The sequence below is a fragment of the Brachyistius frenatus genome, unplaced genomic scaffold (genome assembly GCF_029030835.1).
Source record: "Brachyistius frenatus isolate BFR_SWC_R1_liver_20210118 unplaced genomic scaffold, ASM2903083v1 Contig_34, whole genome shotgun sequence".
In the NCBI taxonomy this organism is placed as follows: domain Eukaryota; kingdom Metazoa; phylum Chordata; class Actinopteri; family Embiotocidae; genus Brachyistius; species Brachyistius frenatus.
In genome coordinates, this window is record NW_027210633.1 from 305619 (window position 1) to 318903 (window position 13285).

Here is a 13285-nt window from a genome sequence, read left to right on the forward strand (position 1 = left end):
TAATTAAGTTTATATGAGGTTAACCATTTTCGAACTAAAAAGCTTTGAAAGCTGCTGGATGTCACAGTTTTTGGCTCACCCGTCAACATGTGTTTGCTTGCATCAGCGGAGGGATTCAGTTCTCTCGACATGTTATATATTGTGCTCTGACTCTGCTGCTACTCTTGGGAACAAAAAAGTCCAAGGAGAGATGGTAGACCGAGTTCACATACACAAACACAATTATTTTCCAGTGTCCCTATTTTCCAGATGAGATCTTAATCAGACAATGTTTACTAAAACAGCCTTCTGACTTTTTTCTTGCATTGAAATGGTTTTAAAACTCACGCAGTTTTTTTTATTTGGCACTAATTAGCTTCAATTTTTGTTGCTATAAACCTCATCAGTCTCACATAAAAACGAATAAGCTGCCTCCTCTGTTTGCACTGAGTTAGTCTCATTATTTTATGCAAACTCACTCTCTGAGGAGAGGGACCGGGGATTTTCCAGTTATTCAGCCTCTGCATTCCAGGATACAACTCAACCACATGAGCAGTGTTGATAAGCGCAGCTGGAACAATGCCTCTGCAGCAGAGCTGGATATAATAAAGAGATAGCTGGAGGTAATGGGTGCATTATCCCCCTGCAGCTCCTGAAGGAGTTTGTGGTATCAAGCACCGTGAAAAGCCTCCAGTTACCTGCTATGGACAGCTTAATGTCAATACATTCTCTCTCTTTTTGCATTGACACAGATGAGAGGTAAAGCACTTTATAGCCACAAACTTGTGTTGTCAGCAGTACATGTAGATCTCAATCTTGGCATAGATAAGGGTCGACCGAATTGAAACGCGTCACTTTAATGTAGTTAAAACAATGCTATTCTATAATCTGAACTTCACCTTACCACCAAACTTGTTTAAACCAAGACGCTGAGATATATTTTGGCCTAAACTATCCTAGATTAGTAGTTACTGAGAGCAGAAAACAGTCAAAAAGACAACGCCAACTTTGCTATATATGGATTGTGTTTGCATCAAAATTTAGCCTGGCTGTCTTTTGAACACGTTTGAATCTAAATCAGACGCAAAAGTGGAGAGAAGCCCCTACATGGTCTTGATGTATAGCTTTGGTAATTCCAGAGTATAGCATCTGCTCAGTGTTTCATGGGTAATCCAGAATGAAACAAGTCCAAATTTTTAAAGGTTGAATTTAAGAAGAATATATGTGATGTTGGAGTCAGATGCTTTATGTTTGGATTAAAGTACCATCAGTTCAGAGGGATCTGACAGTGGTGACAACATTTTCTCAGCCAGCATAAAGGCCAGAGTATAGATAAAACATTCAAGTAAAAGTCCAATAATTAGCTTTTCAAACAGTTTTTAAATGAATCTTCATCAGCACATGGATCTTGCTTAGTTGTCAGAGACAGCTCCTTGACATGTGAGCTGGTATGATTTCATCTACAGATCTTTTATTGTCTGTATTGGATTGTATGAGAAAAGCACAAAAGTTTGTGGTTGACTTTGGAAATAGGAATTTAACAAAACAACATTGAATAAATGTCCATGAACGAGCTGCGTGAAGAGTTTTCAACCAATTCAGTAGATGTTGTAGCTCCTCTTCTCCATTTTAAACCGGGATGAAAACTGTAATCTAAAGCACCTGAATACATATTTAAACTCTACACAGATTTGATTATTTCTGACTGGTTATTTCACTTCCTTTTTTTTTTTTCTCTCAGATTTGTGTATCAGAACTGCTTCCTTCTCCCAATAATCAACTGATAACCTCTCACATTTATCTGCTGTCCCCGTGTATAAAACTGATTACACACTAATGCTTCACTATTAATAATCTAATGATCTAATGAATCATTTATAATAATATATCAGAAAGGGACCACAATAGGACTTTTACTTTCATACTTTAGCTATATTTTGCTTCTAACACTTCTGTACTTTTACTTCAGTAGGATTTTTTATTTTCAGGCCTTTTACTATTAATTGAGTATTTCTACTCTGCTGTATTGGTACTTTTACTTAAACAAAATGACCCAACTGCCCTGTTGCTCTTATGCACCAATCACAACCAATCAATGGCAGTTAAATCTGAGCAGGTCACATCCACATGAGTTCCACTCTTAAAAAATAACACCTAAATATGTTTCAGACCTTGATTGTTGCTATCATATGACCGTTATAATGCTAATTCAAATAGCAACATTGGAAATCAAGGCTCACCTTACAGGACGTGCAGCTGTTTGTTATGTTAAAGTCACAGAAATGAAGTGATAGTGCTGAGCTTGTAGCTGCTCCATCTGCCCGAACACTGGTGTCAACAGGTGCGCCGTATGTCATGTGTGAAGGACAGCTGGTGCAGTGTGTCATGTGGGCCTCGTGCGCTTGGACACTGCAGGGAATAAAAGGACTGGAAGAAAAAAAAACACTTCACACAGAATAGTTTCAGAATAGAACTATATTGTTTGTAACAGCTTACAAACGGTATCTGCGGCTTATCATTCGGAAGTAACATCCCCAATCACTGGGATTCACTGCATGGTGTGAGCGAATCTACTGTCTATGACAAAAAGTGTGACAGCAAAGGTACCCCAACCCCCTCTGTATAGACAAAACTATTCATTTTTCTTTAATGTGTCAAGTTAGGACAAATAATTCAACAGAATGTAGCACTTGTCTCGATACCTGTGACCACTGTAGAAATTAGAGCAAACGAACATATGATTTCTCCCGTAAGAACTGTGATTGAATGTGAAGATATAGAGGAAACGAAACGCTGCACGGCTGCTCGTATGTATCGGAGCTGGGAGACCGCAACGTGCTGTCTGCGGTCCGTGGACTGATTGGCTGAGACTTTCCACTGGGACTAATGCATGGGCTAGCGCATTCGCATGTGCAGGCTGTGCTTGGGTCCATCCACCCGCTCCAACTTCTCAAAGTGTTTCCTAGCATTACGGATGTTGATGAGAGTGGCTGCAGATGCTGGAAAAAAAGGTGACATGAATTATTATTATTATTATGCAGATTTTTTTTTCTTTACAGTACCAGGAGCGATCACAAAGTTCTGAGTCTGCTCCTGTTGCACAGCAACGTGCACAAACCAGGTGGAAGCTCAGACCTTTTTAACCAAGTGTTCCCAGTTACACATGTTTTTGTGACCGCTGGTGTGCATTTGCGATGACACTATGCACCTGAAACTAAAGCACAGAGTGCATATCAAAGTTTGTGTTCTGTTTGAGGAACAGAAAGGAGTCAGAGTGAGCCAAATGTGATTAGTAGGAGAGGCGGGGAGCAATGATTGTGTACCATCGCACAGTTCAAGTTGTTTGCATCGCATGTTTTCCCTCAGACGTTTCAGTGTCGCGGTATAACTCGGTGTTGACGGTCTGACCCGGGCGGACTAATTCAGGGGTCTAAACCCTACGACGGTCTAAGAAAACCCACCTACTCGTGCTCCTGACCTGATGGGACCTTTTTTCGGTCTTGGAGTGATGATCGACCCCTCTTGAAATGCAAATGTCACTCAAAACACTTCACACAGCTCGTTGCTTCATTGCAGCGGACCTTCTAAAGAATTTCAGAGGTCTCCGTTGCCAATTTTCTGAATTAGACAAAAATTTTGATCTGTGCTTTTTTTGGTCAAATCCATGGTGAAATCACAAATGTTCATGAAGCATTGGCCACAAAAATGCGTGTAACACGGGTGCTAATTTTGATGAAGCAACATAACTTGGAAAACGTACTCATGAAGGTTCCACCTGCTCTGTGAACATGAACTGTGCTGCACGTAATAGGATCAGTCTCTGCACTTTGTGCTTACCCCACAGAGAAATATTATCTTCACTACTTACGAATGGAGGGGTCAGACATGATGACCATGACATAAGTGTTGGAGGTGAAGACGTCAATGAAGGCCGCAAAGTTGGAGTTCCTCACTTCCATGCTCTGGAAAGAGGCTGCAAGTTTACTGAAATAAAAAATAAATAAAGAATCAAACACGTCAAAAACAAATTCAGCAGATGGCCTCTAGAGAGAGAAGAGGGATGTCTTTGCTGAGTGAACTTACCTACAGCTGAGTTTGAACTGTTTGATAATGTTACTGATCTTCTCGAACCTGTGAGCGTCGCGCTGCTCTTTGCACTGATAGTGGGAGATCACCTGCGTTTACAAAGCACATTGGAAAAAAGAACAACAAATTACTTTCACTCCTCGACGCAGGTTTTTCCGCCCAGACACTGCCGAGTCACAGAAAGCAGTCGCTCTCACCAGGAAGGTGGCTCTCTCAAACAGAAGAACTTCATCTGCTTCTATGATCTGTGCAAAATTTCTCAGGTTTGTCTCCAGCTGCTGGACGTTTGGGATGAGCTGGTACACTATGCTGGACCACGCCTGCAAAGACATTTTAAAAGGCTTTTTAGTACATCAACTTCATCAGCTGTGATTTTCAAAAGACGGCAGGCAGTCAGGTTCACAACCTTATAGAGGGTTTCATCCCAGATCGATGTCCTGAAGCATGTACAAGCCAAAGGCCTGGACAGTCTCTTCAGATCCTCTTCACGTTCCTTAAAGATCTGCAAAGGCAGAAAAGACATGAACATAAAGGCAGTGAAGCAGGTCGCTTTATGCATTTTCCTGCAGTCCCAACATCAAAAACACATGAATAAATACATTAAAGAGAAATTGTAACATCATAAACTTTGCCAATATAAGGAAAATTAACAATAAAAGTGTGACGTGAAGAAAATAATTTCGGCTTTGAATATTTATATTACGGTTGTGGTCAACATTACAGGCACCTTTACTTTGGTGCTTTGGACAGCTGAAAAAGACAATACCACCCAGTCAAAAAAAATTCACATTTTCTCCTTGTCTCATCTTGGTTCCTAATCATCCTTTATGACTATTTTGTTTTAATTCGATTTAAAAAAAAAAAAAAGTTTTTCTTGTCTGTTATGCCAGATGAGCAGATGAACCATATCGTTTTCTCAATCTCCAGAGATAAACTGTTTGTCTGAAACAAAGGATTAGTTTTGTTTGACCTCAAGATAAAATGCCATGAAAAGGTAAACTATGAAATTATTTTCTTGAATGTGACACGTCCGTCTTATTATGGACTGTAGTTCAAATTAATTTAACACTCGTTTGTTTTGGTTTTCATTCAAGAAAGCAAAAGTGTGTAACTGAGAGGAGAACAGCAGTACTGACGATGTATCAAAGTCAGCTTAAACTCACCAAATCTCTCTGGTCTTCCTGCACCAGGTCCATTTTGTGCACGAGACAGAACACTTTGGCATCGGGGGAGTTCTGCAGGATGGCCTCCAGACACGACTGGTAATAGTGCATGTCTTTCTCCAGCTCCCGGCTCTCGACATCGAATACGTAAATAAGAACCTCTACATTCCTGAAAATGTTGTCCCTCTGGCTGGTGAAGTAGTTCTCCATGAACGTGTCCTGCCTGGAAAAGCACAGAGGAGTGTTTAACCGGTGGGGGGAGGGAGGGGGGGGGGGACTTTAAAAAGTCCAAAATGACAAATGAAGAACAAATGCGTTTTACCCTCCACAGTCCCACAGGTTTAGAACCAGATTGCCAAGAAAGCGTACATGGGAGTGCTCCACGTCAACTACATCAAACAAGAGGAAGACGGGATTTTTAAAGATGACAATTAACCCAGCATTAAACATATATATATATATATATCTTTGTGTAGGTCTACTCTTAAACTTTCTTACTTGTCGCTCCAAGGCGACGTGTGTCTCGAGCTATGTAATTGGCAAAGATGATTGATCTCATACTGGTCTTCCCCGACCCGCTTTTCCCCATCAGAAGCACCTGGAAACACAAACGCAGGCGATGATTCAACACCACTGACGTCAAATGAAAAAGCTGTCCACCTGTCGTGACACATTACAGGAGTACGGTCAAAGGTGTCGGAGAACAGCTGGATGCAGTAAATGCACGAGCTGCAGGTACAGTCACACCGCTGCGACGCAGCGAGGAGGCAACGACCTTTTTCTTCATGGCTGTGCTTGACATCCCCCTCGGCAGACACGATGTTGAGCGCTTCTCTGAGCTGCAGGTCAGGTGACTTCAGTCCGCGTCCGCAAGCGGCTCTCCTCTTCCTCTCCTCTTCCTCTCCTTCTGCTGCGGAGACAACACGTACACCACCCACATCAAACCCGCATTAAACGCTTACATTATGGACGCATCGGAGCATATTTAACTAGCCGTGGTGGGATTACACCCCGAGGCCTCAGTAAACAGCTTTCTAAATTCATTTAAACTGTCTTTCTCCGCTCCGGATAAACACCGAAGCTAACGCTAACGTAGCACGTTGAAGATAAAAGGCAGGTGGGTTAGCTTAGCTCAACTAAACGGTGAGCTCGTTACGTTGAAATCCAGCAGCGTGTCGCGTACTTACCCCGAGAGGGTAGAAAAGGTCGGTTATATGTTCAGACTACTGCAGACGACCACTTTCTTACTCGTTTCTGACAACACGGCGGTGTGCATTACTTTATAGAAGCAGGCAGTGAAGATCAGCTGCTTCCTGTTTACGCCAAAAGTCACATGATCGGCTGGAAGGAGCAGCGAGCCCCGAGTTTTGTCTCACAGACGCTTTGATTTGGTCACCGGGTTGTTTTCACCTTCAAGGACACGTCGGATGATGTATTAATGTTTAGGTTCGGGTTGTAAAATGTAAGCTAAAGGTTAGGACAGTAGATCAGGAATTTTGTTTGAGATTTTGGGAGCAAGAAAGTTAAATACAGAGAGAAATAAGCCCACAGCTTCATCTAAGTGTAAACAAATTCTTCTAGTTTTACTAGATAGCAGGAACAATTAAATATCAAATTGCCCTAAACATTTATAAATACAAGTTTACAGACATCGCAGCTGGAAGATCAACTTCAGGATGTTTCTACGAGACTTTTCAGAGGGTTCTTCTAAGTATTCGTATTTACAACGAATTGTTTAAAGTGTTGTGGATTTAAACTTGGTGGCTACAGAGCAATTTATGAATGAGTTTAGGCAACTCATCAACACGCAAAGAAATCCCTGACGTAAACAGCATTCAAATAACACAGTTTTCAGTCTTTTTGTAAATAGATAAAGGTCGTTTCTGTTTACACTGACAGCCACGTGTTTTAACGACCAAAGTAACACCGATCAGGGACGACGGAAGAACTTCAAACCACAGAAACTCCCAATAAACAATCACAGATAACGTTTACGACGTAGTCTTACTTTATTTAGATGTTTGGATTTATTTTTGAAAGGTTGTGAGGGAAGTAGCCTTCTACTCTACACTAGTGGTATTTCGACCAAAAATGCTGTTAGAAGAATTGGTTACTGTAAATTATCGTCAATACCTTTTTGTAGTTATTATCATATCCATACTGATACCATTCATATGATTAATATATATATATATATATATACACTTACATTGACGCAAATTTAATGAATATTGCAGTGCCACTCAGTGGCCAATAGAGGGAAGAGAACGGTTGATTTCAAACACACTCAAGTCAGAGGATATTATTATCATCACACCTGATAATAACTTTGAAAATAAAAATAAATACTCCAAAAATGCACATTGAGTAAGCGGGTAAAATATCTAAAAAGGTAGTATTTATGGATCTATGGTTGTTGTGTTAGAATGCATTGCTGATAATCAGGTATAATGAATGAATAGTCACTAATAAAATGTAATTTTACATGAATGCACTGACGTTTTAGAGGCCACATTGTTGGATTTCTTCTGCATGCAATACAGCAGAATATTAAAAATGTTTAAGGGGAATAATAATTTTCAGGGGTGACAACAGATAGGGTAGCTAATTTGGACCACTTGTCTTCTTTGGGTTGAGAAGCAAATGAGACTTCATTGGCAAGAAGAAAAAAATCTGCACTTAGAAATATTAAACTAAGGCAGGTAGATACACTTCATGCACACAATGGGATTTATGTGATTATAATATACATATTTAAATTATTGTTCTGTGTATTATTCAGTTGCATCAAAGTGCAAGTGGTTTGTATTTTCTATAGATGTCGGTACGTTCATAATGTTGACAGATGAGACCCTTCGTCTCCCGTTCGTCCCCCCACGGCTCTAAGTGTCAATACATCAACGTAAAACCACAATGCAATCTCTGATGTCAAACAGTCGAGGATGTACAGCGTGTGATGCTGTGGAATTCACTTTCAAAATGGGCTTTTCCCTACAGATGGAATATCTGTGGTTACCTACAACTGATTAATTAGTTCAATAAAAAAAGGAAAAGACTTACAAGTATTATAAAATTTTATTGTTTACTTTCTGTTTACTCTCCAAACTAACCCTTTCCCAAATGATCAACGAAGATACCGAAGATGACCAGACAAACACACAGGCTAATCATCCTGGATCTTCTTAACATATTGATCACAAATAAAATAAAATAAATCAACAGAAGAATTGACCAATAAAAGGGGGGAGGTCTTTCACACTGATAACAGGAAGAAAAAAAATGCATATATGCTGTCTGCAATCAGGCAGACATGAACAAAAAAATGCAATTCTATTGTCCAAAACCTTAAGCTTATTCACCACAAGTATATGAAATTAGCCTTTAAATACAGGGTAATAACTGCCACGCTCTGCTCAGTATTTTAATTTATATAGTTCTTAAATAGACATATTTAACAATAAGGCCGAATTAGATCTCTATCGTTAAATATACATGTTTAAGAAGCACACGTTTTCCATAATCAACAATCTGTTAGTTTCTGTTATCACCAAAAAAGGTGCCCGAGGAATAATTGTATTGACTTTGATGTTATTTTAAGCACAGAACCAACAACTGTGGGAGAAAAAAAACCCAATGGTACAGTAGATCCTTGACAGAAACACACCAGATGTACAAAGGAGAAAAGATATGATGTAAATAAAAAGAGTGTATTTATCAGGTAGTGCTCGGGCGTGCAAGTCGCCTGCAGTCAGTCTTTACATTTGATCTCGGAGTTTGGCGAGCCGTTGAGACAGTTCATCCTTTGGAAGAGAGAGACAGAGAGACATCAGTGAGGAAGATGAGAGATTATACACTGCTCAAAAAAATAAAGGGAACACTTAAACAACACAATGTAACTCCAAGTCAATCACACTTCTGGGAAATCAACCTGTCTAGTTAGGAAGCAACACTGATTGTGAACCAATTCCACCTGCTGTTGTGCAAATGGAACAGACAACAGGTGGAAATGAGGCAATTAGCAAGACAACCACTATAAAGGAACGGTTCTGCAGGTGGTGACCACAGACCATTTCTCTGTCTTCATCCTTTAGGGCTGATTTTTGGTCACTTTTGCATTTTGCCAGTGCTCTCACCACTAGAGGTAGCATGAGGTGTCTACAACCCACAGAAGTTGCTCAGGTCGTGCAGCTCATCCAGGATGACACATCAATGCACCCTGTGGCAAGAAGGATTGCTGTGTCTGTCAGCACAGTGTCAAGAGCATGGAGGAGACACCAGGAGACGTGGAGGGGGCCGTAGGAGGACAACAACCCAGCAGCAGGACCGCTATCTGCTCCTTTGTGCAAGGAGGAACAGGAGGAGCACTGCCAGAGCCCTACAAAATGACCTCCAGCAGGCACCAAGATTGGCAGCTTCTCTATTGGTGCCCTGTGCTCTTCACGGATGAGAGCAGGTTCACACTGAGCACATGTGACAGACGTGACAGAGTCTGGAGACGCCGTCTCGGTTTGGCGGTGGGTCAGCGATGGTCTGGGGAGTCATTTCTTTGGAGGGCCGCACAGCCCTCCATGTGCTAGCCAGAGGTACCCTGACTGCCATTAGGTACCGGGATGAGATCCTCAGACCCATTGGAAGACCATATGCTGGTGCAGTGGGCCCTGGGTTCCTTCTGATGCATGACAATGCTCGGCCTCATGTGGCTGGAGTGTGTCAGCAGTTCCTGCATGATGAAGGCATCGATGCTATGGACCGGCCTGCCCGTTCCCCAGACCTGAATCCAATCCAGCACATCTGGGACATCGTGTCTCGTTCCATCCACCGACACCACGTCCACCACAGACTGTCCAGGAGTGGACTGATGCTTTGATCCAGGTGTGGGAGGAGATCCCTCAGGAGAACATCCATCGTCTCATCAGGAGCATGCCCAGGCGTTGTAGGGAGTGATACAGGCACATGGAGGACACACACACTACTGACCCTCATTTTGACTTGACTTGAGGAATTTCCATAGAAGTTGGATCAGCCTGTGATCTGATTTTTCTACTTTTATTTTGATTCTGAATCCAGACCTCCATGGGATAATGATTTTGATTTCCATTGATCATTCTTATGTTATTTTGTTCTCAACACATTCCACTATGTAATGAATAAAGATTTTCAACTGGAATATTTCATTCATTGAGATCTCGGATGTGTTGTTTAAGTGCTCCCTTTATTTTTTTGAGCAGTGTATGTGCTATTCACACATTGACAGTCTTTGCCTGATTTATTTTGCTGTTATCACATTTCTGATATCTTTTTCATTCAATGCATTTAAATGTGAAGCATGTAAATGCTTCACATTTATATACATTTACAAGCAATCAGGTCCGTGTAGTCGTAACAAAAATGTGATTAAAGGCAAGTGTACCTGTTCTGCAGAGGCTACGCTGGTTCCCACTGATCCTGTCTGTCCTTGAGGCAGCTCCATGTTCAGGTCCAACCTACACATGAAGCGCACAACAACAATTAAGACATTTAACACTTAAATGAAAAGGAAATATCTGTCAAAAACACAATTTGATTGGCTCTTAAATATCTATGATACCAACACATGCTACAGAGTCTGTGCCGATATAACTGTATTGGTACAAATGATGTACTGCTATATGTGATTTAACTTATTTAACAAAGAATGTTGAGACCAAAAAAAAAAAGGTTACCCTGCTTCATCGGCCATTTCATGCATCAACGACTCCACTTGATTCTGAAACACACGTTGCATGTCAGGGTTACACTCAAAGTCTTTCAAAGCTGCTGTCAGACAACAGAGAGAACAAAGCACCTGTGGTGTTGTGAGAGTTGTTGTGCTGCTCATGGTGTCCTCCATCTGGGCTGTCTGAACGTCCAGAGTTTCAAACTGGTGCTCAAATTTGTCCATGAGAGCTGAGATCTGGAAAAAAAAAAAAAAAAAAAGGATTGACGCATTGTTTTATCAGTTAATGACATTGTTTTTAGTTTCAAAGATGTCCCTGTTCGACATGGAAGGCGCCGCACCTTTTCCAGGTTCATACTCTTCAGAGTGGCGTCCATTCCTTTCACCACTCCAGCCATAGATTTTGTGACCTGAGAAAAACAAACCTCATCACTAAAATGTTTTTCTAAAAAGTATGAAAAGCTGAACTTCAGCCTCTTGACGGATTTTCTAGGCCTCTACAGCAGTACGTTCTGCACCTGGTTCATCGTGACCGCCGTTTGGACCCTCGCTGCCACTGCATCGACCCGAGCGCTCATCCTCAGGAAGTTCACTGACTGGTTCTTCTGTCTGATGGCGTTCTCTGCGTGGATCCTCGCCACTTCAGTGTTGCCCTTCTGGATGGCCTGGAGGTGACACGAGAGTAAACGTGATTCAGTCACATCTTCAGCAGCGGTCTTATCTTGACGACTGGCTTCAGAAGAAGAGCTGCTTACCTTCTTCACTTTGGCCTTCTCGATTTTCTCCTCTTTGTCGCATTTCTTAGAATTTCTTTGGAGATCTTTGGCGACAAACTTTAAATTGAAGAGATGTTCTGGGATGTTAAGTTAAGGACTAAACAGAAACAAAAACAAACTTGACCACTTTGGTTACTGTGGGCAACTTTAAAAACTGTGAAAGTTGCAGGAGGAATTTACAGCAGCAGGGACTCCTGACCTTTATTGTCACTTAGTTGCCTCAACTCAAATCCTGATAACTTGATTAAATACTAATTTATTTATATGAAATTGCATTCACGCCTTTCACCGTACTTCAGTGGCGCGTACAATACTAGCAGACAAACTTTCAGGGATGCAGTCAACATCGCAATAAAAGTCAACGTCGCTGCTTTCAAGCTCATTGTGTCAGTCCACTAACGAGTACCATAGCAGTCCCCGGCCTTGCACGAAAATGATTTTCCAGAGTTTCATAATGAGGCATAAAGATTTTAAATGTAGTAAAAAAAAAAAAAATACAGCACTGGTATCAGTTTTCTACTCTAACTTGAGGTGTGTGAATCCATATCGGGGGTAGAATATTTTGGAGTAGCACCGCTCACATTTAAATAAATAACTTCAGTCAAAGTAGTCAAATATCCTGTTTACTAAATATACGCAAGTATTGAGATGATTGTTTATAATACAAAGAAATGAATATGGGCCATCATGAAATTTTATAAACACACACACACACACACACTAATTTCATTATTGGCCTAGAAATTCCAGTATCAGTCTGGATGTGGGTGACAATTGAAATAGCTGGCATTTGTTATTTACCACGACTGTTAGTCTGAACTTAATAGCCACGCCGATATAAGCACACGTTATGTAATAACAAGCTATTTTGGGAGTTTCCTTTTAATTAGCCTTTGTTTATTTCGCTCCCGAAACACCAACGTAGCTCTGGAGTTAAAAATAAATAAATAAATAAATAAAATAAAAACATGTTTACCGTGTCTTTACTTTAATATTAGAGGTATTGCCTCACACCCTGACTTCACGGTTCAGGTGCTGTGTTTCCAGCTATTAGCGAAAGGAAGCTTTCAAGGCCTTCAGCCTGGTCCTGTCGCGGTTTCCGACGCCTGAAGCGACGTGTAAATAGTCAGGACATTTAGTAAAGGTCGTACTTTGGTCGATATTTGACATATTTAGCGACGTTTCAGACGTCTGTCACACCTAAATCTCCCCCCTCCAGCCCCGTCAGAGAGTATCGTGTTGTGTTGTTCTCCTCTAGCTCCTGTGTTGACGTTTCACCACCAGTCTCTTCTGTCGCCACCGTTTAAAAAAAAAAAAAAAAAAAGGATACTTTCCATGGCAGGCATTTGGAGGCGCCTGAACAACTACAAATCCTTACAGACGAAAAAAATAATTAAAAAAAAATCGTGAAATACAAGAATACGTGTCGGTACAAACTTCAGCCTTTTCGGGGTTTCGGTCTTCGTCTTCCGTACTTCCTGATGTCTTACCAAAATATGAACGACGTCATTGTCACGTGGTGACGGTATTCCAGTCAAACGTCACGAGGGAGCTCCTCCTCCTCCTCCTCCTCCTAAAATGTGAAT

The 13285-nt window shown here is 41.1% G+C and overlaps 2 protein-coding genes across 2 annotated transcripts; both read right to left on the minus strand.

The window, feature by feature from the left end:
* Positions 1-2436: 2436 nt before the first annotated feature.
* rraga (Ras-related GTP binding A) lies at positions 2437-6556 on the minus strand. The gene is made up of 10 exons (XM_069700505.1): positions 6416-6556; positions 6004-6138; positions 5727-5826; positions 5551-5617; positions 5229-5451; positions 4472-4567; positions 4263-4385; positions 4063-4154; positions 3848-3963; positions 2437-2978 (listed from the first exon to the last, which is right to left on the minus strand). The coding sequence occupies exons 2-10, from the start codon at positions 6028-6030 to the stop codon at positions 2875-2877; spliced, it is 948 nt and encodes a 315-aa protein (XP_069556606.1). The 5' UTR covers positions 6031-6138; positions 6416-6556; the 3' UTR covers positions 2437-2874.
* Positions 6557-8284: 1728 nt separating this feature from the next.
* LOC138622053 (charged multivesicular body protein 1b) lies at positions 8285-13220 on the minus strand. Its single transcript, XM_069700508.1, has 8 exons — positions 13030-13220; positions 11679-11776; positions 11442-11588; positions 11265-11333; positions 11053-11160; positions 10931-10974; positions 10639-10711; positions 8285-9028 (listed from the first exon to the last, which is right to left on the minus strand). Exons 1-8 carry the CDS (start codon positions 13043-13045, stop codon positions 8984-8986), a joined length of 600 nt encoding a protein of 199 aa, XP_069556609.1. The 5' UTR covers positions 13046-13220; the 3' UTR covers positions 8285-8983.
* Positions 13221-13285: the final 65 nt, after the last annotated feature.

What these genes read in the sequence shown, in the direction of transcription:
- rraga (XM_069700505.1), bottom strand. Translation starts at nt 6,030, where the DNA reads ATGTCAAGCACAGCCATGAAGAAAAAG. An exon ending in AACCTGTGGGACTGTGGAGG is followed by an intron (nt 5,452 to 5,550) that starts GTAAAACGCATT and finishes GTGCTTTTCCAG; the next exon opens with GCAGGACACGTTCATGGAGA. An exon ending in CAGTTCAAACTCAGCTGTAG is followed by an intron (nt 3,964 to 4,062) that starts GTAAGTTCACTC and finishes TTTTTATTTCAG; the next exon opens with TAAACTTGCAGCCTCTTTCC.
- LOC138622053 (XM_069700508.1), bottom strand. An exon ending in AGAAGGCCAAAGTGAAGAAG is followed by an intron (nt 11,589 to 11,678) that starts GTAAGCAGCTCT and finishes TGTCACCTCCAG; the next exon opens with GCCATCCAGAAGGGCAACAC. An exon ending in GCGTAGCCTCTGCAGAACAG is followed by an intron (nt 9,029 to 10,638) that starts GTACACTTGCCT and finishes TCTCTTCCAAAG; the next exon opens with GATGAACTGTCTCAACGGCT.